The following is a 27,212-nucleotide window of genomic DNA, read 5'->3' as shown; positions in this document are numbered from 1 at the left end:
TAGAGCAAGAGTGTGTGCACCATATGTACAAGTGTTGGGAGGGGTAAAAGGAGAGAATCCTTGAGCAGACTCCGTACTGAGCATAGACCCTGCCTGACAATGGGGATTGATCCCCATGTCCCATGAGATCATGACCTGAGCTGAAATGAAGTTAAATATTTAACTGACTGAGCCACTTAGGCACCCCTGAACCCCTTTGTGCTTTTCCTCTTTCCTTTCAGAGTAATTCTGTTTTAAATTTTATCATATTCTTGGCTTTTTTACAGTTTTACCATAGTAGCACATAACTCTAAAACTGTATTGTTTAGATTTTCATGGTATTAAACTTTTAAAAAGTGAAATCTTTTTCAGTAATTTGCTTTTTATTCAGTATACTCTTCAAGTTATCTATACTAAGGAGGGCATGTGATGTAATGAGCACTGGGTGTTATATGCAACTGATGAATCATTGAACTCTATCTCTGAAACTAATATATATTGTATGTTATTTAATTTAAATAGATTAAAAAATAAAGTTATTTATATTGTGTAAATGGTAGTTCATTGTTTTTATTGCTGTGTAGTGTCCTATTGTAGTAAGATACCATGGTTCATTGTTTTCATAGGATGAGTATTTTTAGCCATTTTAGCTCCACCTTGGCATATTAGCTATATGCCTCTTTGTTTTATGTTTTTTTAGGTATTTGCTCTTAAGGACAGTCTACCTTCAAACTATGCTATACCATACCATAATATAATGTGTAATGATATTATATGAGGTCATTGTTTGTTTTTCTGTATGTAATGTCTTTTTTTCTCTACATGCATTTTTTTCCCTACATGTTTTTCAAGATCATCCTTGTATCACTTTCCTCAGCAATTTGATTGTATTAATTCCTTAGTGTCGTCATCGTCATCTTTTTGGGCTTGATGTTTGCTGAATGTTTTTTAAGGCTTATAGTTTATTGTGTTGGGAAAAAATGTCAGTCATTCTTTCAAAAAAAGAGTTTTGGTCCCCTTTGGGACCCCAGTTACATGTGTGTTAGAATCTTGACCTTATCCTTGTAGGCCTTTGAGACTTTTTTACCTTTCCCCCCTCTTTTCAGAAAGTATGCTTGTGTATTCAAGTCATTGGACTTTCTGCATTATCTAATCTGCTCTTAAATCCAACCAAAGATTTTTTTAAAAAGATTTTATTTATTTATTTGACAGAGAAAACACAAGCCAGGGGGCAGCAGGCAGAGGGAGACGGAGAAGCAGGCCTCCCACTGAGTGGGGAGCCTGATGTATGGCTGGATCCCCAAACCCTAGGATCATGACCTGAGCTGAAGGCAGATGCTTAACTGACTGAGCCACCCAGGAGCCCCTAAAGATTTTTTTAAGACTTTTTTTTTTTTTTTTGATCAGTTCTAAGTTCACAGAAAAATTGAAGTAAAGGAATGGGTATTTCCTCTGTATAACCCCTCATATTCATAGCTTCCTCCATTATCAACATCTTCCATGAGAGTGGTTCATTTGTTAGAATTAATGATTCTGTATCGATGTAATTAACCCAAAGTCCACAGTTAACATGATTCACTCTTGGTGTTACACATTTTTGGATCTGGACAAATGTTTGATACCATATTATCTATTCTTATTATCTCATACAAAGTGTTTTTATTGCCCTAAAATCATCTGTGCTCTGCCTATTCATCCTCTACACCCCCAACACCTGACAACCACTGATTTTGTTTTCTTTAACTATCTGTATTTTTTCTTTTATAGAATGTCATATGGAACTGTATAGGATATTGCCTTTTTAGATTGGCTGTTACTTTGACTTAGTAATATTCTATAAGATTCCTCAGTGTTTTTTCATGGCTTCATAGCTCATTGCTTTTTAGTGCTAATAGTGCATTGTGAATAAAACTGTTTATAAACATTCAGGTGTGTAAGTTTTTGTGTAGACATGTTTTCAGCTCCTTTGGGTAAATACCAAGGAAGCATTTGCTGGATCACATGGTAAGAGTGTGTTTAATTTTGTAAGAAACACCAAACTGCCTTCCAAAGTGGTTGTACCATTTTGCGATCCTACCAGCAATGAATGAGTTTCTGTTGCTCCAGATCTTTGCCAGCATTTGGTGTCAGTGTTTTGGATATTGGCCACTCTAATAGGTGTGTAGCGTCTCATTATTTATTTTTTTTTAAAGATTTTATTTATTTATTCATGAGAGATACAGAGAGAGAGAGGGAGAGAGGGGCAGAGCCACAGGCAGAGGGAGAAGCAGGCTTTCTGTAATGAGCCTGATGTGGGACTCAATCCCGGATCCCAGGATCACACCCTGAGCTGAAGGCAGACGCTCAACCACTGAGCCACCCAGGAGTCCCTCATTATTTAATTTTGATTTCTCTGATAATATATGATATGGCGCATCTATTCATGTTGATTTACCGTATGTCTTCTTTGGTGATGTATCTGTTAACAGTCTTTAGCCCATTTTTTAATCGGGTTATTGTTGAGTTTTAAGTGTTCTTTGAATATTTTGGATAACGGTACTTTATCAAATAGGTGTTTTGCAAAGATTTTCTCCCAATCTGTGGCTTATTTTTTCATACTCTTGACATTATCTTTTGTGGAGCAGAAGTTTTAAATTTCAGTGAAGTCCGGCTTATCATTTCTTTCCTGCATTGTGCCTTTGGTGTTATATCTAAAAAGTCATCACCATACTTAAGATCATTTAGGTTTTACTTCCTGTGTTTTCTAAGTCATTTATAGTTTTTTATTTTGCATTTTACATTTAGGTCTGTTACCATTCTGAGTTAATTTTTGTGAAGAGTCTAGATTTAGTTACGTATGGATTGTTAAAGCACCATTTGTTACAAAGTCTATCTTTGCTTCATTGTCAAAGATCATTTGCCTATGAGTCTATTGCTGAGCTCTCTTCTGTTCCGTTAATCTCTTTGTTCTTTCACCAGTACTATAGTATCTTGATTACTGTAGCTTTATAGTAATTTAATTTATGAAGTTGGATATCATCAGTCCTTTAACTTTGTTCTTTTCCTTTAATACTGTGTTGGCTGTTCTGGGTTTTTTCGCCTGGATTTTTTGCCTGTTTTTTTTTTTTTTTTTTCCCTAAATAAACTTTAGACTTAGTTTGTTGATATCTACAAAATGATTTATGGGGATTTTGATTAGATTTGCATTGAGTCTATGGATGAATTTGGGAAGAACTGACATCTTGACATTACTGAGTCTTTCTATCCCATAAACATGAAATACCTCCCATTTATTTTATTCTTGGATTTCATTCATCAGAATTTTGTAGTTTTCCTCATACAGATCTTGTACCTATTTTAAGTTTATATCTAACTATTTCTCTTCTTAGAGATGCTAATGTAAATTTAATTTCATATTCAATTCAATGTTCTTATGAATAATATTCATAATGAGCATTCATGTTTGTTCAATGCTGATATTTGGAAAATGGACTTTTATATATTCATATTGTATCCTGTAATCTTGCTATAATTACTTATTAGTTCCAATAATTTTTTGTGAATTGTTAAAGATTTTCTACATAGTCATGTCATTTATGAACAAAGACCAAGAAGTGAATTTTAAATTCTATATAATGTATTTTTTATCTCTTTTTTCTTTAACTTTTTTTTTTTTAAAGTAATCACTACACTGAACATGGGGCTTGAATCTACCACCCTAAGATCAACAGTCACATGCTCCACCCACTGAGTCATCCAGGCACCCCTTCCTTATTTTAAACATGTTTATAATAATAGGTATTTTATTTTATCTATTTATTTATTTAATATTTTTATTTTTTTAAAGATTGTATTCATGAGAGAGACAGAGAGGCAGAGACATAGGCAGAGGGAGAAGCAGACTCCCTGCAGGGAACCCAATGTGGGACTTGATCCCAAGACCCTGGGATCACAACCTGAGCCAAAGGCAGGTGCTCAACCACTGATCTACCCAGGCATCCTCTTATCTGCTAATTCTCTCATGTCATTTATATTGATTGGTTTTTCTCCTGGTTATGTAGCACATTTTTTTAAAAGATTTTATTTATTCATGAGAGACACAGAGAGAGAGAGGCAGAGGGAGAAGCTGACTTCCCCTGGGGACCCTGATGTGGGACTTGATCCCCTGATCAGGAATCATGCCCTGAGCCAAAGGCAGACACTCAACCACTGAGCCACCCAGGTGTCCCTATATAGCACAGTTTTAAGTTCCTTGTCATGCTTAGTAGTTTTGAGTGCATGTTGGACAATGGACATTTTTTGTTAGATTATGCTGGAGTGTTTTGCTTTGTTCTGGGAGGCAGTCAAGTTACTTGAGTATTAGCTTTATCCTCTCGAGTCTTGTTTTTAAGTTTTGTTGGTGTGGTTATTAGAGCAAGTGGGCTTGAGTCAAGGATCAACAAATTACAGCTTATAGGCCCAAACCAGGTTGGCCCTGTTTTTGTACCACCTTGGACCTAAGAGTGGTGTTTACATTTTTTTCAGTTGTTAAAACAAAAACCCCCACAAGAATATGTGAGAGAATATGTGGCCTACACAGCCTAAGATATGTATTATTTGGCCCTTTACAGAAAAAGCTTACCAACCCTGCCCTTGTGCTAATTTATCTGTATAATTAATGTTCTCATTCTGAGCACCATCTGAATAAAACCTACATGTTCTATGAAGACCCCATTGGTTAGAACTTAAACATCTCTGCTCTATTTGAGCTTTGTTGTTTTTTTTTTTTTTTAAAGGTTTTATTTATTCATTCATGAAAGACGTAGAGAAAGAGGCAGAGACATAGGCAGAGGGTGAAGCAGGCTCCATGCAGGGAGCCTGATGTGGGACTCGATCCAGGGACTCCAGGATCACGCCCTGGGCCAAAGGCAGACGCTCAACTGCTGAGCCACCCAGGCGTCCCTCTATTTGAGCTTTGGAATTGTTTTGTTCATAGCTCCTGTTTATTCTTTGGCCTTGTAGATTTCCACCTTGTACATTAACAGCTTTGTTTAGCAGTATACCTCAGGACATTGGAGCTTTCTCTCCCAACAGGAGGATAAGAATTTGGCTTTATGAAATGGCCTGTATTGGAGGACAGAAAATCCTGCCAACCTTCTGACTGTCTTCTAGGACTAAACTGAAAAAAAAAAGGAGACTCAAGGGACTTTAGAGATGTTGGATTCCCCTCCATCCCGGCATTCCTAAATTCTTAAGCTACAAACGAAGAGAAGCTTAAAAGCTACACCAGTAACTTGTGTGACTCATGGTGCTCAAGAAACCATGATTACTTAAAGTTCCTGTCCTGGAAGTGGGTTAGGGCTTCAGTGGACACACAGGCACTCATTAGAGACCTCTAAGGGCACTACCTTAGGAATAGGGATACACAAACATGGACCATGAATATAGATTAAAGGAGAATTTCACCAAAGGATTACTGAGGACCTCTGAAGACAGTGGAAATTGTAAAACTTACTGAGAAATATTAAAGATAAGCTAAGTACATGCCATGGATTGGGAAATTCCAATATTGTAAAATAATAGCTCTCCCTAAATTAATCTACAGTATATATAAATTCAGTGTAATCCAAATCAGAGCAGATGTTTTTGTGGAAATTGAAAAGGTGATTCCAAAATTTATATTGAAATGCAGAGGATCAAGACTAGCAAGACAGTGTCAACACTGTCTTTTAAACATAAACTTTTTAAACATAAAGCTGGAGGCTCTATATTACCAGATATCTACTATAAAACTATAGTAATTAAGCATGTGTGATAATCCGAAAAAGCAGTGGGGCACAAAAGGACCCTGCATAATACATGGTTTCCAATACTACAATAAAGACAGCTTGAGTAAAGTGAGTTTGTTTCCTCACCTACCCACTTAAAGGAATAATGAGGTAAGGAAAGAGCCCTAGAAGAGAGGCCAGCTGTCTTGTCTCTTTCTTATGTTTTGTATTATTGGTTAATAATTGTTGAGAGACTGCCAACATTGGAAGGGTAAAATCTGTCAAAAGGTAAATCTAATGACATTTTCTTCTGATATGGATTGTTAGTATGTGGAAATACTCATTCTGTAAATACATTCTTTGATATAACTTTATTTAGGAAATGAAAGCATCTCTTGATCTGAATTTTAGTGTTTTAGTAGGTTTTTTCTTTTAGCATTTTAGTACAGTAATAAAAATATAAGAAGTGTTAGGTGCATGGCAGTTCTGTGCATATTCTGATGAAATTTGGTAGAAAAATAGTTCCACCTAGAAATTAAATGTATAAATCCTTAAGAAAAATAAGTCTTTGTATATTTTTTAAAAACCCTTAATTTCCACTTTGGACCAAATTATCATGCTTATTCTGGAACTATGCAGTGTAAAGTCGGGGTTCTGATATATGCAAGTTTCTGTTAACATAGTAATGTGCAAGAGTGAGGACTATATATGTGTATGTTGGTGAGTGTGCACATACATGTGTTTATATTAATGTTTATTTGCCCTTGAAACAAATTCAAACTTAGAGAAAAATTACAACTATAGTACAAAGAACTTTTTTTTCATAGACTGTGACATAATGCCCATAGCCCATACTTTAGCTTGTGTGTCTTAGAAACAAGCATTCCATTATATTACCACAATCTAGTCCTCAAAACTAGGAAATTAAGATTGGCATGTTATCATCATTTAATCCTCAAAGCTCAATCATGTTTTGCCAGTTGTCCCAATAATTTTTTTTTTTTAAGGTAAGCTTTATGCCTAACGGGCTTGAACTCACCACCCTGAGATCAAGTGTCACTTGCACTGCCCACTGAACCAGCAGGTGCCCCTCAATAATATTCTTCGGAGCAAAAGGATCCACACCCAATTTTTTGTGGCATTTAGTTGAAATGTCTGTTTAATCTCCTTCAATTTGGTATGGTTCCACAGTCTTTCCTTGTGTTTTGTTGACCATGACACTTTGAAGAACATTGGGACACTTATTTTGTAAAATTTTCCTCTTATTTGGGTTAATGTTCCCTCATGGTTAAATTCAGGCTATACAAATTTGGTAGGAATATGACACAAGTGATGCTGTGGTATTTTGCTTGTATCCTGTCAGGTGGTGTGTGGTTTCCATTTGTCCCATTAGATACTTGATTTGCCCACTTGATGAAGTGCTGCCTGCCCAATTCTCCACTGCTTGCTTTTTATCTTTTGTAATTAATAATTTATGGAGATATTTTGAAACTGTTCATATCCCATTTTTTATTAGTCTGTATTTATTTGTGTTAGTATGGTTTCCTATTTTATAGTGGGTCACTATAAAATTTAGTCTTTTTTTGTTCTTTTGACATGTACTCATTTTTTTCTGAGTACTTCCTTACTCTCTTGTACCACAGATTGTTCAAGATTCATACTTTATTTTCTCTGTCTCAGCCCTGCAATGATATTTTTTAAGAAGCCCAGTTTTTCTTTAAGTGGAGAATGGTATTTTGAAACCAACTTTAGGACTCTGGGGTGTGGTCATTGCTCTTGGACCTTGGTGCTCCCAGGCTGTCATGGACAGAAATCATCAATTTAACACCACAGGGTTCATTTTAATTGTCTTCTTTTCCTCTTGTACCTGCCTCTTCTGAAGGTGAGAACCCTGGCTTCTGTTAACTTAATATAATTTACTTGATCAATTTGTCTATAATTAATCTCCGTTTGGTGCCACCCCTCTCCCATGCAAGCATTTTCCTCACCCCATTTGAATTCCCAACTTGTTGGGGGTTCCTGGGTTACTCTCTTCCCTCCATCACTGCAGCTCTCCTGCCTACTCTAGTGATGATGTTTACCTGATTGAGCCCCACACAGTGGCTTTAGATCTGAATTGTTCAGGAAGGGAAGGGGTGGTGGAAAGGAAGAGACTAAATGGTCATTTAATAGTGAATGGGCCTTATCAAATGTGATTTATCTTTTGATAATAAAAATATTCACTGCCTATTTTGAAGTAGGATGATGGCATTAGAAATATGTTATTTACATTGTTACTTACAAGGATAAAAGAAAAAAAATTGCCATATGAAAACTCTGGGTAGTTATTAATTTAGAAGAGGTTTTATAGAGAAATAATGCAACAAGCTATTGATTTTTCAGGGTTGGTTGACAGTTCCCTTAAATTTAGTTTCACTGTCATCTTGCTAGAGTGATATTCTTGTTTCCACCAATCTTGTCTTTCCATGTGATTCCTTCACATATTTCACTTTTGGCATCACACTCCATCAGTTTCTGGAATTGTGTAATAATGTCTCTGAAGGACTTGATGTTGTCCTTCTCTCCTCTTGTTTCCTTGAGAACTTAGAAAATTAAAAATACTAAGGATTTGACTCTCACCTTCCTTATATTTTTCTTTTCCTGTGGATTGTTCTCTTCTTTTTACCTTTGGGGAATAGGAAGCATTATAATTAATTCAAAGAGGATATTAGTATTTTCTGGATCATAATTGTTTTTCTATGGTACATTTTCCTACCAAGTGGATAAAAGGCTGTTAGCCCTCCATTCACATCACTCAGATCTTTGTTTTATTTGTTTTATTAAAGATTTTATTTATTTATGAGAGACACAGAGAGAGAGGCAGAGACACAGGCAGAGGAAGAAGCAGGCTCTCCACAAGGAGCCCCATGTAGGGACCAGATTCCTGGTCTCCAGGGTCACGCCCTGGGCTGAAGGTGGCGCTAAACCGCTGAGCCACCCGGGCTGCCCAGATCTTTCTGTTTTAGCACTTACTAATAGAAAGATAGTTTCTACATTGGTAGCTTGAAGCTACTTTTTTTAGAGCTGTGAGAGAGGAGTTTCTCAGTCTTTTCATTCCTGTGCCTGGCACCTGGTAGGACTACCTCAGTGTCTGGTAAATATTTAATTAATAAATTGTTTGGAAAATTAGCTCATATATGAAACTTAATTGTTTTACCTTTGACATTTGCATCTTCAAAGTAATTTTTTGTTAAATCTTCTGTTATTTGTAGGGTAAGTAGGTTAAAAAAAATTCTGTAGAACTTGTTTCTGACCTAAAATGTCCTGATTTGGTTCCTGGTTTTCTCCTTTTCTGACAGACAGTTTGTCACAGTTTATTGGTTATCCCTGCTCGAAGCCAGAGCTTTGACATCCTGCAGAGTGCCATCAGTAAGCATTTGGTAAATATACCTTTTTTTTTTTTTGCTTTCCTACTCAAAAAAGCAGACAATTCTTGGTTTAATAGTGGGTTTGCCATAGGCAAGGAGAAAGTGAGTGTGCAGAATTTTAAGCTTAATAGTTCCATGGCCTCATAGCATGATGTTGTGATAAGAACTGGGAAATCTCAATGTTTTTCCTGGCTGTTACTAATTAATTCTGTTAACTTGGGAAATTCCCCTTTTCTAGGACCTTACTTTCTACATCTGCAATGAAGGGCTTTAAAATTTTACATTAGGTTCTTGATTTAATTAACATGTACTTGGTATTGGTGTATTGGGAATCCAGCATCCAGACTGGGGTCTAATTTCCACCGTGAAGATTTGGGTTCTGCAGTAGGGATGTAACCTAACAGGCTCAAGGCCTGGTCACTAGCAGTGGCAAGCTCAGCCTTGAGACTATCTTGTCTTCTGGCCAGTTGGTGTTCCTTTTTCTCATTGGCTATGCCTGGGTTTTTGGTTTTTAGCTTCCTCCAACATTTATACTTGGATCTTTGGCTTATTATAGTTATGTATAGTGCAAAGGGAGGGCTCCCACAGTTTATCTTCTAGGCACTCTCACTTGTTTGGGTAATTTTATGGGTACATTCCAACCCCCTTTTCTCCTTTAAAATGTTATTTCCCTTAAGTTGGAAGAATATTGTTTTAAATTCCCAGTACTTTTCTCTCTGCTGTTGAACTTCCAGTCCTTATGCACTGTGTCTCTAAAGATCCTTACCTTTTTTACTTTTCATCTCTTCTTTAGGTATTAGTGCCCTCCTTTGATTACACTCCTTATTCTAGTTAAAAGATCACCATGTTAGTCAGTCTTGGCCACTATATTTAGACAGCCTGATCAGAACCTGCAGACTTTCATAATAATTAAACAGTAGTGTCCAGGAGATTTAAACCATGCATACATAACAGTTATAAGTTAGAGTCCACCTTAATGATAGTTTATAGGAGAGTCCAGATGAATACATATACCATGATGTCCCTTATTGGGGTTTTGGGGCAGTGAAGCAATCAAGTGTTAAATATAGTAATGTCTTTACTTCAGGGTGTTTTACTTCGTCATGTCTGAATGACTAGCTAAATTAAAGGGCAGGGGAAGGCTAATTGTAAAATGAACTCTGGTTTGTACATTTAATTACCTGGGGTGGGGGTGGTGGCAGGTATTAGACTTTTCTAGTCTGAAGAATCTAATACGGATCATGTGAGTGCTGTTGTTGGTATCAAGATTTTTTGGGGGGGGTGCCTGAAATAATCTTTTTAGATGATAGTATTTCTGACCATCAGAAATTGTAATGTCTTGAAAATTTTAGTAGATTTTTTGTTATAGAGGGGAGGTGTGGATTAGGTAAATAGTATTTCTTGAGTTGTCATGCTTTCAAAGAAGTTATTTAATATAATAGTTAAATTCCTAAGAGAAAACAGGACCTTAAGGTATGGCAGGTGGCAAGTTTATTATGTATATACTATTTTTCATTAGAAGTGATGTTACATGTTAACTCTCTATTTAATGGGGTTTGGTTTTATCCTGGAGAGAAGGACTGTTGTGAAGAGGTCATTAATCTCATTTTTTTCTGCCTAGGTTGGGTTGACTGTAATTCCTGACAGTACAGCTGGCTGTGTTTTGGGTGTTATCTGTAAGCTCCTGGATCATACGTGTGTACTTAGTGAGACTCTCCTGCCATTTTTGGCTTCTTGTTGCTACAGTCTTCTTTATTTTCTGCTCACTTTAGAGAAAGGAGAAGCAGAACATCTAAGAAAGAGGTAATAGTTTTTGTATTCTTCAACTTTAATTTTTTCCCTAACTGCCGCAACTGAATAAATAAATTTTAAGAAGAGTGAAAGAAAATTAGATTTTGGAAAGATCTTAAATTCTCTTTCTGAGTTTGTGTAAACCGAATGTCATTTTCTTTGTTCTTTCATAAATTCTCATTGGGTTGATAAGAATTTTTAGTTTTTGTTTTTTCCTTTAGGCTACAAATTTGAAAAATCAGATGGCATAAAGTTTCTTAGGAGCTTTCCTTATTAATGTTGCTGTAGGTCTAGCAAGAAAAATTTTATCTACCTTTGAAAGAATGTGCTTATTAATAAGTACAAAGCCTTTGTATTTTGTTTTGGGCTCATTAGAGCTAACTAGAATTTTTAAATTCTTGGATTTAAGGATATTTTTCTAAGATGCTAGTGTTTGTATTAGTACTTTAGCTCTTATATAATATTTAGGCTGAAGTTTCTAGCATAGTTTAGAATATTTCACTTTAATTTTAAAAAGTATTCTCGTACTATGTTCTTATTGGTATGCCTGTTAACATTTTTTATAGAAATCTAGATTTTTCTTTTTAAGACTTTATGAGAGAGAGAGAGAGAGAGAGAGAGGCAGAGACACAGGCAGAGGGAGAAGCAGGCTCCATGCAGGGAGCCTGATGACAGGACTTGATGCCAGGACTCGATCCTGGGACTTCCAGGATCACACGCTGGGCTGAAGGCAGGCACTAAACTGCTGAGCCACCAGGGATCCTCCAGAAATCTAGATTTCTATAGAAATCTATAATTTTAAAAAAAAAAATCTAATAGTATAAGAAAATAAAAATTAGTCTATTGCCTGTTAACATTTTGATATTTGTCTTTCTAGTTTTTTAACTTTTACATATCATAAAAATAAACATATGTATGAAATATTTATATAGTTTAAGGAGTAAGTATAAACTGAACATCCATTTAACCAGTCTTCAGGTTCAGAAATAGAATTTTATCAACACACTCTGTGTACCCTCTACAATTACCTTTCTCTTTTAAACCCTTTAGAGATTGCTTTTATATGTTAAATAACAAAAGTTCAACCTAGTAAACTTTAAAGATCTAATTGGCTGTATTAATTGATTCATTAATTGGGCAGCATCCCATCTAGCAAGTAGAGGGGAGCTCTCAAAGGCTATAGAAAGGGAAAGGTTTTTAAAGGTAGACAAGGAGTGGAAAAAAGGAAAGAATCTATCCTTTAGGCAGGTTGCCCTTCCAAGGGGAATTGAAGAGGAAGGAAGGAAGTTTTTCCTAGTGCTGACCAGAAAGTTCCCATGTTGACTGGTGGTTAAAGGTCACGTTTTTGGGGGGTTGAAACTGTAGTTATTTTAGGTATTAAGTCTTAGTTTGCTGACTTGGGGCCTTCACCTAAGTGACACCGTTTTGAACCTGTGGTTTTCTTAACGTGTTAATCACTTCCTTACCTTTTATTAAAGATTTTATGTGGATTTGTAAACAATACAATTTTTGTTTTGCATATTTTAAGAATTTTATATAAAATTCCATATGTATTTTTGTGATATGATTGTCATTTATGAGTCATTCATGTTGATTCAGAAATTTATTTCACTTTTGTTTCTCTGTACTAGGGCTTAAGCAAATTTCTTTCTCTAAAGAGTCAGATATTAAATATTTTAGGTTTTTAATATATAGAGTCTCTTGTCAGAACTATTCAGCACTGCCCTGGCAGTAGGAAAGCAGCAACAAAGAACATGTAAATGAATGAGTGTGGCTGTGTTTTAGTAAAACTGTTTATAAATATGGGCTGTGAGTATGATAGGCTGTAATCTAGCCAGTACACTTACTCTACAGTGTTTTGTTATATGAATGCACAGTAACTTACCATTTTACTGTCAACAGAGATTTAGATTTTTTTTTTTGCCAAGTACATATGTATGTTTAAAATGGATTTTATTTAAAATAGACTGTAAAATTTACACATAAACACAGATGTGAGTTTTCCTTACGTATCATCAAACTTTAGGTCTGATAGGTCAAGACAAGGCTTTATAAATCCCAAGGAACGTCTCAGGGTTCAAAAAGTTTTATAAGTGTCCCCATTTATGAAATGTGTATGTTGCTATTTGTTATTTCCTGTCACTTGAAATACAGTCCCTTTACTGAATACTTTGAGACGTTTCAAAGATCATTTATAATTTCTTATAGAGAAACCTCCCACTTTTGACTCTGTGGCTGGACAGAACAAAGTTTATTATATGAAATATTTTTTGCTTGTTTAAAATGCCTAGTTTTAAATGTTTTATGCTAGATATTGAAACAGTTGGTATTTCCAGATCCTTGATATCTCTTGGGGTAACATAATTTAGTCTCTGCCAGCCAGTCTTAAGTACTTAAATTTCCCTTTGGGTGACCCCTACTCCCTGAGGAGGTTTTTGTAAGGTTATAAATAATGAGAATGCCAGTCAGATTACTAAGGAGGCTTTAATTTCACAAAAGCTGGCCAAAACATCGGGTTTGACCAGTCAGTTTGAGTTGTTAAAAACTCTGGCCACTGGACTTTGAAGAAACTATTCTATCGTCTTCTGGACTCATTGTTAGTAACAAAAAAATCTCTTGTCACTAAGCCCTCTTGGTTGTAGGTAGTAATCTGTTCTTCTCTATGGTTTTATTGTTTTCTTCTTACCTTTGTGGTGTTGCCAATCAAGGTGTGTCCTAATGTAGGTTTATTTATCCTGCTTCTTGAGACAGTGTACTTTTTGATCTGAAGACTGGGTGTTTCTCCCTCAGGTCTGGGAAGTGCTGTTACTATTTCTGTTACCTCTCTGGTTGTTTCTGTTCTCTCCTACAACCTCCTTTAAATGAAGGGATCTTCTCAAACTGTCCTGTACCTCTGAACATCTTCTGCTTTGCTATATGTTTTATTTAACTCTGTTAAGTTTTAATTTCATCAGCTCTATTCTTTGCTCTGTTGTTGGTTTTTAACTTAGCTTTTTGTCATCCTTGGTTTTTTTCATGATTTATTGGTCTTACTTTAAAGTCCCTATCAGTTTGTTCTATTTGCTCTTTTATCCTCTGGTGTGGGAATTCTCCCTTCAGTAGGGGAGCAGGTAAGGCTCTGGAGATTGTTTTTCATGGGCTTGAACAGACTTATGGTTTGGATTGTATACCCTCTCTTTGAGTGCATCTTTTGTGAGAATTCTGTGCAGATTATGGGTCACTTTTACATATACATTTTCCTGCCTTCCAGCTACACATAGGAAACCCCGCCTCCCACACCTGGGGCCTGAAGTCTCAGCTTCCAACATTTAGCTGTTGAAAACTCAGACCTAAAAGCCCACATCCAACTCTTTATACCCCTGTTGGGGTATATGTTTATATGATTTCTGTGATGGTTTCTGGCACCTAGAAATTTTACCCATTCTGGCTTTTGGGGCTTGGCTGTGTACTTTTTTTTTTTTTTTCCTTAAAGTATTTTATCTCTATTTCTCTGTGTTTGGAGTGGAAGGGGAGGTTGCTGTTATCTGATTGGAATTTATCAGAAATTTGTGGAGTTAGCTGAACTCCTGAAAATTGTATGCAAAATACTGAACTTTCATCACTTTATTTATTTTTTAATTTTACTTTATAATTTTAAAGATTTTATTTATTTATTCATGAAAGACACACAAGAGGCAGAAACATAGGCAGAGGGACTGTGGGGAACCTGATGTTGGGACTCAGTCCCAGGACTCTGCAATCACCACCTGAGCCAAAGGAGATGCTCAACCACTGAGCCACCCAGGTGCCCCTCATCAGTTTCTTTAGAGTGGTTTTTAGAACTACTGCTTTGAGTTCTGAAACCTCAATTTCATTGGTCCCAGTTCTGTCCTTTTTTTCTTTTTTTTAAAGTATTTATTTGAGAGAGAGTGCATGTATGCAAGAGAGAGCAGGAGTGTGGGGGAAACGGGGAGTGGCAGAAAGAGGGAAAAGCAGACTCTTCGCAGAGCAGGAAGCTCATGGGGCTCCATCCTGGGACCCTCAGATCATGACCTGAGCCCAAGGCAGAAGCCTAACTGACTGAGCCACCCAAGCGAACCCCCCAGTTCTGTCCTTTAAACACTTGTAGAATAAGTAGACTTATTCATGTACATGACAACTCTTAGAAAACCCTAGGAATGGCTCTTGTTCATATGGTATTTCTTCTATTGCCTATGTACCCAGGTCTCTCGTATTTTTTCGACTTGACAGTTTAAATGTGTGTTTTAAGGTGGAGTTCTAAACTTTATTGATCTATTCACTGTATTTAATATTGTGTAGAATCCATGAGCCCTTTTAGCACAGTTTTGATCAGCAATTATTTGAAATCCACTCAAGTTAAAATAGAAAATGAATATTGGATCATTACGGGGGTAACTTATAAAACCCAAGGGCAAGGAATTGAAACTCATTAGGGACCAAAGTGTAGTTATCTCACATTTTCTTCTAAATTGTGTAATCTTTGTCTCTGTGCCTTATTAGCTGTGTCTGCAGTCTGGCTTTTTTCTCCTTGCACATGGCTCTCCTAACCTGGCTATGCATGAGTCAACAGGCTGGATAAAGTCTCTTATAATCTTATAAGTAAGAGAATCTGGTTGGCTTAGAGTGGATTCAGTATTCACCTTTGATGCTGTGTATGAAGTTGGGGAGGTTGATGAGAGTGTGAAAGGAGTACTGCTTCTACATCTGGAGGTAGTCAGGTTCTCTCTGAAGGATTTGGGAACTAGAAGGATTATGCACTTCTGGTAATAGAATCTGACAGACTAAGGTCAGAGCTTTTAGCAGCCAGTGGGACTCTATTTCTGCATTTAATTGACACTTCTAGCATGTGGTGAGGGTAGCTACAAATCCCCTTACTTTTTCATAAAACGTTTTTGTTCCTGCTCTATAATGATACCAAGATAATGATGCTTACTAATATTTGGATTATTTCTGGCCTTTCATGACCTAGTAGTACAGTAATAGTTTCCTTACTGGCTACTTTCTGAAATCCATTTTGGTTCCTCGTGAGCACATCTTTCTCCACAAATTTGCCCTCCTTAAAACATTGAAGAGGCTCATAATTCAGGTCACAGGCTTAAAGTTCCATGAAGTTTTGTTGTTTTGTGTGTGTGGTTATTTTTAAGATTTTATTTATTTGAGTAAGAGCACATGCACCAGAGCAGAGCTAGGATAGAAGGCAGGGTGAGGGGGAAGAATCTCAAGCTGATTGTGGAGCCCAATGTGGAGCTCCATTCTACAACCCTGAGATCATGTCCTGAGCTAAAACCAAGAGTTGGATGCTTAACCAACTGAGCCACCTAGGCACCCGTTTTTTTTTGTTTGTTTGTTTTAAAGTAAATTCTACCCTCAACATGGGGCTCAAACTCCAAGACCCCAAGATCAAGAGTTCACGTTCTCTACTGACTGAGCCAGGCATCCCATGTTCTTTTCCTTTTTATCAGTGGGATATTCTTTTTTTTTCAGTGGGATATTCTTACTCTTGATTTTTGATATTGTATAATGGTTGAATAATGTTCAGTGGTAGAGAGCAGTATGTGTGTGTAGATTGTCTAATTCTGTGTTATATATGATCAGGTTTAAGAATGTCCTGTTAAGCCCAGGAAAGTGCTGATTGCTAGGCTTCCTAGAACTCATTAAATAGGGGAGAGCACCTCCTTCTTCATTGGATTTGCTTAAAATTAGCTCTGATGAAACCCAGTTACTAGTTTTGATTTGTGGAGTTTTATTAGAAAACACTGTGTTTCTTAAAATGACCTTTTTCAGTTTTAGGAAATAGGGAAAGGGTACCTTTTCTGTGTTTTGGCTTTCTGACTCATTTTTGTCTGTTGTAGGGACAAGCTGTGGGGGGTCTGTGTCTCCATCTTGGCTCTCCTGCCTCGAGTCCTCAGGTTGATGCTGCAGAGCCTGCGGGTGAACAGAGCTGGGCCTGAGGAGCTGCCTGTTGTGGGCCAGCTGCTTCGCCTGCTGCTTCAGCATGCACCCCTCAGAACTCATATGTTAACCAATGCCATCTTGGTGCAGCAGATCATCAAGAATATCACGGTAAGAAGTGTGAAACGGGGACTTGTACCATTAGTACTAGAAAAAAGATTCATGGGCAGGGCATGGGGGTGGGTGTTGCTCTGAGGAGGTGAGGCCTCCTGTGCATTGAGTGGCTCCTAGAATTAAGCCCACTGTGGTGATTTCCTAGGGCTGCCCCTGCTGATTAGCACCTGTTACTTAACCAGGGGGAGGTCTTTGGTCCAGTCAGTAATAAAAACCATAAAATACTCAAATTGAATTAAGGTGGCAGGCAGCTTAGAAAAGGTACAGGCATCATAGTACATACTAGCAGGATTCTTCAACTCTGTTGATTAACTGTGGTAGTTTGGCATGTTTTTAAACCTGTCAGTTATTTTACTTAGCTGTAAGAATAGCAACTTCTTTGGGTGTTGATAACCATAAAATGAGATCATTCAAGTAAAGTTTTTAGTATAACTGACATAAGTTTTCAACAAATGTTAGCTGTCATTAAAAAAATTATTTAGCAGGAATAAATTACAATCTCTAGTCACTTAGTTCACTAGAGAATAAGAGGGAAGTTAAATTGTTACAGACTTCAGCTTTGTCTAAGGGTTGGTGTTTACAAGGGCATCTCTGTCTAGCATTCTTTCACTGTTCATGGTTTGGAAGAGTTAGAGGTTTTTTATGTAGGCATTGAGGACTTTATTGATATGTAGTAATACTTCAGAGTAATAGAACTTATCCAGATGTATGTAACAGATTCTTATTCTGGATTTTCTCAGTAGCCTTCTAGACGTAATGGAAGAAGCAATAGAATAATTCAGAAATAGGAAAAAAGTCAGTAATTTGGATTATTCCAAGGTTGGAGATTCAGGCCACCTCTATAAATAAGAGAATGACAGAAATGGTCAGTTGGCCTTGTAGAATTTTCCTGTTCATGCAAAGATTGTGAAATTGTACCATGCCAAGGGGGGAGGAGGTTCCTTATCAGTATTTGAGAGGGAACAGATGAAACCAGAAACTGGTGTATGGCTTGTATTTGAGGCTATTGTAACTAGGAATTTTCTTAATTGGGCATTACCACAGGCAGTGAACTCTTCATTTCCAGTAAGATTTTCTATGGTGATTGATAGATGGAAGATGGGGTTGCAGTGGTTCTGAGATCTTGTTTGGGTGTGAAAAATACTGTCATTAACAATTTTGATACAATTCTCAAAGTACTCTTGTTTTTCTCTGCAGACATTGAAGAGTGGAGGTATTCAGGAACAGTGGCTCACAGATTTACATTATTGCTTCAATGTGTATATCACTGGGCATCCCCAGGGCCCCAGTGCACTGAGTACAGTGTATTGAGTACAGTAAGAGGCATTGTGGTATCTCCTGTTTGAAATTGTTTATTCACATCTAATTTTGAAGAGAGATTGATGTAATGTTTGTCATTAAAGCTGAACTTTTAAAGAAGTTGTTTATGAACCTTCCTTTGCACTGAAGTAGGAAAATAACATAGCTTGGCTTCTTGGACTAGTATATGATACTTGGTTACAAGGTGGTTAGTGTATTTTGCATTTCATAGGAACTAAATATTTATAAAATATGGAGTGGTAATATAGTACCTTCTATTATTTACCAAGAAAGTAGCAGAATCTTTGCGGTCTCAGCTCCAGTTCATTCAGATAGCAACAGAAACCAGTTGTTTATTTGGGAACAGCTGCCATGACATTCAGCTTCTCACTATGGAGTTCTGTTATTTACAGCAGTTTTCTGTCCCTCTATGCAGGAACAAGATCATGCTAAATGGTACTTGTTTTGATCTAGTTAATTCTTTCAAAAGTACTTTTTACTAATGACCATTATAGTTCTTTTAAAATTACAAGCTCTATATAGCAGTTCATACTAACCCCTGTACAATGTTGGGGGAGGATTTAGGGGTGCTGACACCCCCCCATCAAAAAATGTATGACATTTGATTCCCCAAAACCTTTTATAATTAATAGCATACTGTTGACCAGAAGCCTTACTGATAATTAGTTTACACGTGTTTTGTTATACGAATTAGATACCTTATTTTTTTAAATAAAGCAAGCTAGAGAAAACACATCTGCAGTACTATGGCTGTATTTATCGATACCATATGTATTTATTGAAAAAAAAAAACACATGTTCAATGGATCCACACAAACTTGGTTGTTCAAGGGTCAAGTGTAATCACTATTTGCATAATTAAGAAATTACCTTCATTTTTAAACAGTTTGCTAATTGTTAACATTTTATTGCTTCTTAGGACAGGGGTGGCAGTAGTTTTAAGAAAATGGAAGTGTTCCTAGAAATGTTTGAGTTTAATATGCCACTGTGCCTTCTGTCTACATTCCTGTAGTTACTTTGCTCTTAAATATGTGAAAAAGCCTGTGATCGCTGGATTGTATTTATGCCAGGTGTTCTTAGAGTTAGAATGTATGTAGTTTTAGCGCAGTTTCCCTTGCCCAGTAGGAATGGCATTTTGACAAGAGTGCTTACCTGTACAGATCAGGCAGAAAATACTTGACAAGTGAAATGGTAAGGCCTGAATTGGTACCTTATACATGAATGGTCTGGTCTGTAGACCTCCCCAGTTGATTCCTTGGCACTGAGATACTGCTGCTGGCGCTCAGCAAGTGAGACTGCTGTTCACAGGACAATGGTAGCAACCTGTGGCCTCAGAAGCTAACATGAGAACTGTAAAATGTAAGGAATCAACAGAATTCCTATTATTGTCTTTTTTTTTTTTTTTTTTTTTTTTTTTAAGATTTTGTTTGAGAGCACAAGCCAGGGGGCAGAGGGAGAGGGAGAAGCAGACTTTCTGCTGGGCAGGGAGCCATTCCAGAGCTTGATCCCAGGACCCTGGGATCATGACCTGCGCTGAAGGCAGATACTTAACTGAGCCATCCAGGCGCCCCATATTGTCTTAACAATTGTTAAAAGCAAATGCTAGGTCATGATTCTGGCCCAAAATTTGGAGAAAAGTAGTGAAATGAAGAAGATGGCTGCTATACAACCAGCTCCTCCCATCTCATCTAGGTTTTTCATCAGAGCAAAAAAACCCAAAAACAACAAAAAACCCCACCAGGCCTGCATCAGCTGGCTGGCAGAAATGTCATGTTTGTGTTCATGTTTTTAGTTTTACTTATAATTAACAGTAAAGTCTGAGTTGTACTTTACAGCCATACTGACTGAAGTGAAGGCAGACGTCCCGGAAGCTTTGCGCAGGCACCGTGTACTGTGGTCCTTGTAGCACAGGCTAAGATAGTTTACAAAACAGTGCTGTGGAAGAGCAGAAAGACACCCTGACATGGTTATTCACTTAACACTTTTTCAGGCCATTAAGGCGTTAGGCATGAGTACTGAGGTTTTTTTTCAACAGGTGGAAAGATCATCAGCAGAGAATAAGAACTCTGCACTAGCTGTTCCAGCTACCCCGGACACACTCTTCCTCCAGAGATGGTCGAAGCTTTGTTTTGGTTTTTGGTGGAGTAGCCGATTGCAGATTATAAGAAAAATTCTTTGATCTTCCACTGTTCTCAAGGAGGTGTATACACTGCAAGTTGCTCACTGTTAAAATACCAGAGAGAGATTGAGGTTATTGATTTTAATACTGAAGAGTTCATTGCTGGTGAGGAGACAGTTTAGTCATGGACTGTCCATGGGGCTGGTAAGGTGATGGCCAGTTTGCTGTGGAAACAGGATGACTTATCAGCCTTGCATTTCCCATTATCCTCTAAGATACATGATATCTCTTAAAGGAAGAACCTTGACTGAGAGGGGCCGGCCAGGTGCCTGAGCTGTGACTGGGACCTGGGTCTTCAGTCTGGAGTAATTGGTACCGCTTTCTCTGTGTTTTTAACCTAAACTACCACAAACATGTACACATACATACCTTTCTATGGGCCACGTTGTTTAGGCTATATAGTCCATTCTAGAAAATAGGTTTGGTTTGAAAACTTATCTTTAAGGATGATAGACTGATAGGCCTTTTTAAGATGCCATAGTTGGAAATCAACCCTCTCATTTGACAAATGAGGATGCTGAGGCCCTAAAAGGTTAAGAGAACTTGCTGAGGCCATGTTGCTATCTGTTGCTCCTAACTCTGGAGAATAAAGGGGAAAGGTAAGTAGGTTCTAAAAGTTACAAATGTGTCTTAATATTTCTCTCCTGGTTTTATTACTGTTAAAGTTCTACAGTGAACTACTGATCTGGAACCCAGTTTTTGGCTGCCTTTATCAAATCTTGAGTTACTTGCATACCCTTCTTTGGGTGAGCAGGAATTCTGCATTCACACAAGGGGGTTGTCATTACTAGTAATCACCTGAGCCATGGTTATTTCATTCACTGGAGTGGATTTTTAAAAGGTACTTCTCTCTCTCTCTCTCTCTCTCTCTCTCTCTCTCTCTCTCACACACACACACACACACACACACACACACCCCACAACACACACTGCTATATCCACCTGACCTGCTTCCTCTTTAAAAGAGGTTAAATCACTACTAAAGTCTTTCCCACACTGGAGGTTGGGAGCAACAATCTTCACTCACATTTGAGCACTCTTATGTACTAAGTAATTTTCTAAAACTGAACAGGACAGTGAGCACATGAGAGGATCTTTAACCCCATGGAATTCTCAAAGCAAAAAAAAAAAATTTTATTCATGGAGAAGACCAAAATTAATGTTCTCTTTTTGGTTCACTTTGGCTGTGATTATAAGCTGCAGAAGTCTATGTGCAAGTCGTGCCCATTTCTGTGGAAATTATTCATAGACATGTTTTCTGTATAAAACCTACTGGGTCCAGCTAAACTAGTTAGTAGCCCTGACAGCCTGATTCACTGGTTAATGCTTAATGTGGATGGGTGGACCTAACAAAACCTGGTGTTCCCCCATGTTTAGGGTTAGGAAAAGATTCTCTTCTTTTTTCCCTGTTTTCAAGCCGGTCAGGATTATATGTGTAGGACAAAAAAGCTATTTGTTCATATGAAATCCCAAGAAACCTCTACGTATTTGAATTTGTTTATTCTGTCCTAATTAGAAACGTCTGTGCTTTTAAAGCCCTTCATTTTTAAGATTTCTGGTAGTCCTGGATTTTTCACTTGAGACAAAATATAAACTGCTCTGATTATCTAAATGCTACTTCTCTGGTAGTTCTGACCATTGTTTTTGAAACTAACTTTTCATTCAAGTACAACAAAAGTTTTCTTTTTTACATGGAAACTCTCAAAGGAATCAAGGTCTACAGTCTCAACTCCCCTGCCCACTACTCCCTGATCAGCCTGCCTATATTACATGAGTTGCCCGACTCTGATTAAAGATTGGGCAGTAATTACTCTGTCCCCCGCCTGTCAAAAACTAAATGAATGTTAAAGTTCAGGCTGACCGTCATTGTTCACTTTCCCAGCTGCACGGTGTTCCTGCAGGATGACTGGATTGGCAAGGGTGGGGGGACTGTGTTGCCATAGCCACCCATGAGCAGCACTGAATCTGACATTAACAGCTGACAGCACTGAACTTATCACCCAAATTTAATGCTGGTGTGAATGAAGGGGGCCTGAGTAAAATACTCTTGTTTTATGGCTGAAAAGTAAGTTCCTTGGGCTTCTGTAGGAGTGAAATTGTGCACAGTGAAGCATGAGCAGGACGTGTTATTAAATACTAAATGTGTTCCTCATGGGGCCAGAATTTGTAGTTAAGGAACTTCTCAACTTTGAGAAGGAGACGAAGAATCTTAATGTGAAACCAATATGGAACAAGAATTCCCCAAGGTATTACTTTGAAGAATGACTTTTCATTTCCCTCTTCCTTTATGTGAATACGTAAAAGTGATCAATACTAGGTACCATTTATTGTCTCTACTGGAGGTAATGTTAACAAAAACTTGTGGTTGTGAAAATAACTTCCCTTCTATGGAGACATGTTGACTGCAGTAATACTATGGGAGGGGAATGAAAAATATGCACACCTTAAATGACCACTGGAAACGCCTGGCAATTTCTGTTCTGATGTCTCCCACCTTTAGGGATGAAACAAGGCAAATGCTTCCCCACATCATATCCCCAATCTGCTGTACCAGTGCACTGGCTACCTTACCTGAATTGAGATGCAGCACAGAATGGGTTCTGGAAGATCTTGTGGAATGAGGTACTTTCCCTTCTTGGGAACAACCTGAAATCAACAATGATCATTTCTCTCTGACCATGACCAAGTTCTAAATTCTTTAATGAGGTAAAGGCTTGAGATTGTTGGTATCTGCCAAGATAAATTAGGTATGTTGTGGAAATACCATGTAGGCCCAGGGTGAAGTCCTGACATTTTGCTGCAGATCTATTTCTAAAGGTACTTTGGCTCACTGCTTTTCTGTTGAGGAGCTAGCCAGGCTTGTTCTCGGCTGAGTTTATTTGATGGGCTTTTTCCAAGCTGAAAATGTTTCAATTTAAAGCAGTTCATTTGCCGAGTGAGTTATTTACTATAGTGTATGGGTCTGGGGCATTCCCACGGAAGGGCAACCCTGTACTCTCTCAGCATAAGAAAGGTCAAAATGAGGCAGGCAGGGTCTTCCTCCTGGAGCCCTCTTACATTAACCATTTGGAAGAAGACCCAAGCAGTGGTCTGGAGAGGCTTAAAGGGTGAGGCTTTCAGTAATGAAAGCCAGCAGAAGACCTCTTGACTGGAAGGCTCTCTTGAGATGCTAGAATACAACATGAAACCAATTCTGACCCAGAATTGCTGGAGGGGAGGCATTAAATGTGGGTGCTGAGAATTCTCTTGGTGCCTGGAAGTAGAATAGGAAAGTTCCTACCTGAATGGAGGTTTGCCCATTGTAATTAAATCCCATTTCAGATACTGATGCAACATCCTGGGGATGCTTACAACTACAGAGTGCTCAGAAGGACAATTACCATAGATTTGCTTGAGTACCGAGTGCCTGGTAGACTTTGCCCCTGAGCTGCCCTTGGATAGACTCTTGGTGGTCCTGGTTACTGCAGTGGTCTTTGGAGGGGTTAGTTCCAGATCCTTCCTCCAAACTTGGAGCAGCAATGCCAGGCACTCTCGGTTCCATCTGTCCACATCCCTGGCTCCAAGCTCCTTCATATGCAGAAGGTGAGACAGGTGCTTCCTCAGCTGGTAGCTGGTGGAGTCAGAAGACGGGAGAAGCTTTAAGATCACAGTACTGAGAAAACCCAAGCTTCCTTAAGGTTCCTAGAATCTAATAGGAATAGCATTTGCTGAACTGGGAGATTCATTGAAGTTCCCATTCCTAACTTTATAGTGGCCTTATGTTTAATGTTGAATTCTCTTTTTAAAGTCATCAAACATTTCCTCAACTAGGAATTAGTTGAGTCTGTCTTTAGGGTGGGTTGGGCCAACGTGTAAACAAGTAAGTGGAGTATGAGAAATTCTATGCAAGAATGAAGAGCTAGATGGCATGGGACAATGTGGGTCTGATAATTGGTGATTGGTAAGGCTTTACAAGGCTGGTATTTGTATGTTTTAAAGGAATTAGGGTAGTTGAGGCAGCAGAAGCAGCATAAGCAGAGGTGTGGGCATATGTGCCAGGAAAATTAGTAATGAGATGTGTATAAAGCATTGTGTATTGGTGAAGGAAGAATGGAAGGCTATGCTACACTGGAAGGAGCCAACTACATCTGTTCAGAGCCTGCTACATATCAGGCATTTTCCTTATGATTAAGCCAAAAATAAATCCATGAGGCATGAGGCAGACATAAGTCTGATAGATGCTCAGTAGGTGGGATGTTACTAAGATGGCAACATAGTTACTTTCTTGTAAGGGGAAACAAAGGAACAACCTAACAACTATTTACAGATAATACGCTAAGAAAGTCCTAGAACATGAGAGTGAGGCTGCAGCCTCTTGCATCACAGAAACTGCATTCCAAGAATATGAGGGATGGCTATATGCTGACTGCACTACCCCCTCCACCAAGCTGGTGTTGCACCCCACCAAAATGTCTGCCCTGAGCCTATGCATGGTTCCTCAATGGAAAATGAGAACCCTGAGTGGAATCCTGCTCCCCCAGCATTGTGGGTCACATCTTGGGAGTCCCCATCCTGGTCTCACCCCATGGGGATTGTCAGCTAATCTGTAGGGCTTGACCACTGAGAATCCAACTGCTGGAGAAGGGAAGAGCTTAAAATAGCCAGCACATGGATCTTGGCAGACCAAGTTCCTACCTGTGGTACCCAAATGGTAATCCCAATGTTTAATTTTGCTTATCTGCAGAGCCAAAACAAGTGCAGTCTGACCAGGGAACTCAGGAGGGTGCCTGATTGGAGTCCTCAAAGAGCCTTGTCAGCCTTGCAGTCTGGTTTGCTTCAGCTCAGGTGGGGGAGCATAGCCTGGCCCACACATGTAAGTGTAGCTCCTGGCTTGCTCAAAGCCTGGCCAGAACACCTAGAAAGCTTCATAGCCCTGCAACACTCAAGTAGGGAGGTGCAGCAGGCAGAACTGATTATCTACAGAGCAAAGATAGTGGCCCGGCTGTATAGCCAGGGAACTTGGAATACAGGTCAGCTTGAGTCAACCACAGAGAACTTTTTAGGCCTTTGAACCAGTTCTCCAGCTCTGCATGGGCAAGGAATGTAATTCTTAGCCCTAGCCATTGCTGAATACAACCTTCAGTCCATCTGACCAGGAAACCTAGCCAGAGCACATAGAAACCCATGGACTCTAAATTACACCTGAACAGTATTATACTGAGACACAGTATCTTGTCAAAAGTCAAGTTTTGAAATAAGAGAAAAGAAAGAAGTTAAATATATAAGAACCCCCATAAAACTATAAATGCATTTCTCAACAAAACTTTGTAGACCAGGAGAGAATATGATGACAAATTCAAAGTATCAAAGGAAAAAACTCAAGAATTCTATAGCTGGCAAAGTCCTTCAGAAATGAAGGAGAGATAAAGAACAAACTAAAACTGAAGGAATCCATAATCACTAGACCTTCCTAATAAATGCTAGATGGAATTCTTTGAGTAGCAGTAAAAGGATGCTAGTTAGCATCAAAAATACCTAAGTAGCATAAAACTCACTGGTCATGGTAAACATATACTCAAAATTAGAATCTGTATTATAATGGTTGTGCATCCTGTACTTCAACTTTAGCTTAAAAACAGGGGTGGGCAGCCCCGGTGGCTCGGCAGTTTGGCACTGTCTTCAGCCCAGGGCGTGATCCTGGAGACCCGGGATCGAGTCCCGCATCGGGCTTCCTGCATGGAGCCTGCTTCTCCCTCTGCCTGTCTCTCTGCCTCTCTCTCTGTGTGTCTCTCATGAATAAATAAATAAAATCTTTAAATAAAAACAGGGGTACCTGGGTGGTGTCCAACTCTTGTTTTTGACTCAGGTCATAATCTCAGGGTCATGAGATCAAGTCCTGCATTGGGTTACTTGCTCAGTGTGGAGTCTGCTTAAGACTCTTCCTCCCTCTCCCTCTGCTGCCCATCTCCCCACCCTCCTGCCACCACATCTCTGAAAAGTAAACTCTAAAAAAAGTTTAAGAACTTAACCATAACTATAGTAGTCTGTTATTGGATACTGGGTACAATATGAAAAATATGTAAACTTCAAAATCAGTAAGCAAATATGTATGAGTGGAAAAGTAAAGTTTAAGAGTGCTATTGAAGTTATCAGTTTAGAGTGTTATAACTAGAAGGTATTTTGTAATCACAAGCTGAAAACCTGTACTAATTACACAAAAGAACATGATAAGTCAAATATAGGTACCAAAAGACATCAGAACACACAAAAAGACAGTAGGATAAGAAACAAGGAAAAACAGTTCTACAAAATAGCCAGAAAATAATTAACAAAATTGCAATATTAAGTCCTTACTTATCAATAATTACTTTAAATGTAAAGGAATTAGGGCAGCCCGGGTGGCTCAGCAGTTTACCGCCACCTTCAGACCAGGGCCTGATCCTGGAGACCAGGGATCGAGTCTCTGCACGGAGCCTGCTTCTCCCTCTCCCTGTGTCTCTGCCTCTCTGTGTGTGTGTCTCTCATGAATAAATAAAATCTTTAAAGAAAATGTAAAGGAATTAAATTCTCCAAAAGACAGAATGGCTGAATAGAGTGGAGAAAAAAAAATCCAATGATATGCTGCCTACAGGATACCCAGTTTAGTCCTAAAGGCATGCACAGAGCAAAGGGATGAAAAGAGATATTTCAGGCAAATGGTAACAAAAAAGCAAGGGTAGCTATATCACAACAGCCTTTAAAATAGTAAAGCTTTTTAATAGTAAA

At 38.3% G+C, this 27,212-nt stretch overlaps 2 protein-coding genes across 2 annotated transcripts in view; one reads left to right on the top strand and one right to left on the bottom strand.

The window, feature by feature from the left end:
* TEX10 (testis expressed 10) overlaps positions 1-18,388 on the top strand; it is a 64,006-nt gene extending 45,618 nt beyond the window's left edge. Inside the window, exons 12-15 of the mRNA XM_038552932.1 lie at positions 9,044-9,124; positions 10,734-10,915; positions 16,756-16,966; positions 18,167-18,388. Of these exons, the coding sequence (XP_038408860.1) occupies positions 9,044-9,124; positions 10,734-10,915; positions 16,756-16,966; positions 18,167-18,280 (588 nt within the window). The 3' untranslated portion in view covers positions 18,281-18,388. The remainder of the gene's footprint in view (positions 1-9,043; positions 9,125-10,733; positions 10,916-16,755; positions 16,967-18,166) is intronic.
* Positions 18,389-19,679: 1,291 nt separating this feature from the next.
* The window catches only part of INVS (inversin), a 152,271-nt gene continuing 144,738 nt past the window's right edge, over positions 19,680-27,212 (bottom strand). Inside the window, 3 exon segments of the mRNA NM_001003361.1 lie at positions 19,680-20,512; positions 23,040-23,114; positions 23,849-24,078. Of these exon segments, the coding sequence (NP_001003361.1) occupies positions 20,361-20,512; positions 23,040-23,114; positions 23,849-24,078 (457 nt within the window). The 3' untranslated portion in view covers positions 19,680-20,360.

This window comes from Canis lupus, chromosome 11 (genome assembly GCF_011100685.1).
Source record: "Canis lupus familiaris isolate Mischka breed German Shepherd chromosome 11, alternate assembly UU_Cfam_GSD_1.0, whole genome shotgun sequence".
Lineage (NCBI taxonomy): Eukaryota > Metazoa > Chordata > Mammalia > Carnivora > Canidae > Canis > Canis lupus.
Note: the sequence above shows the minus strand (reverse complement) of the source record. Positions and strands in the feature narration are given on the sequence as shown.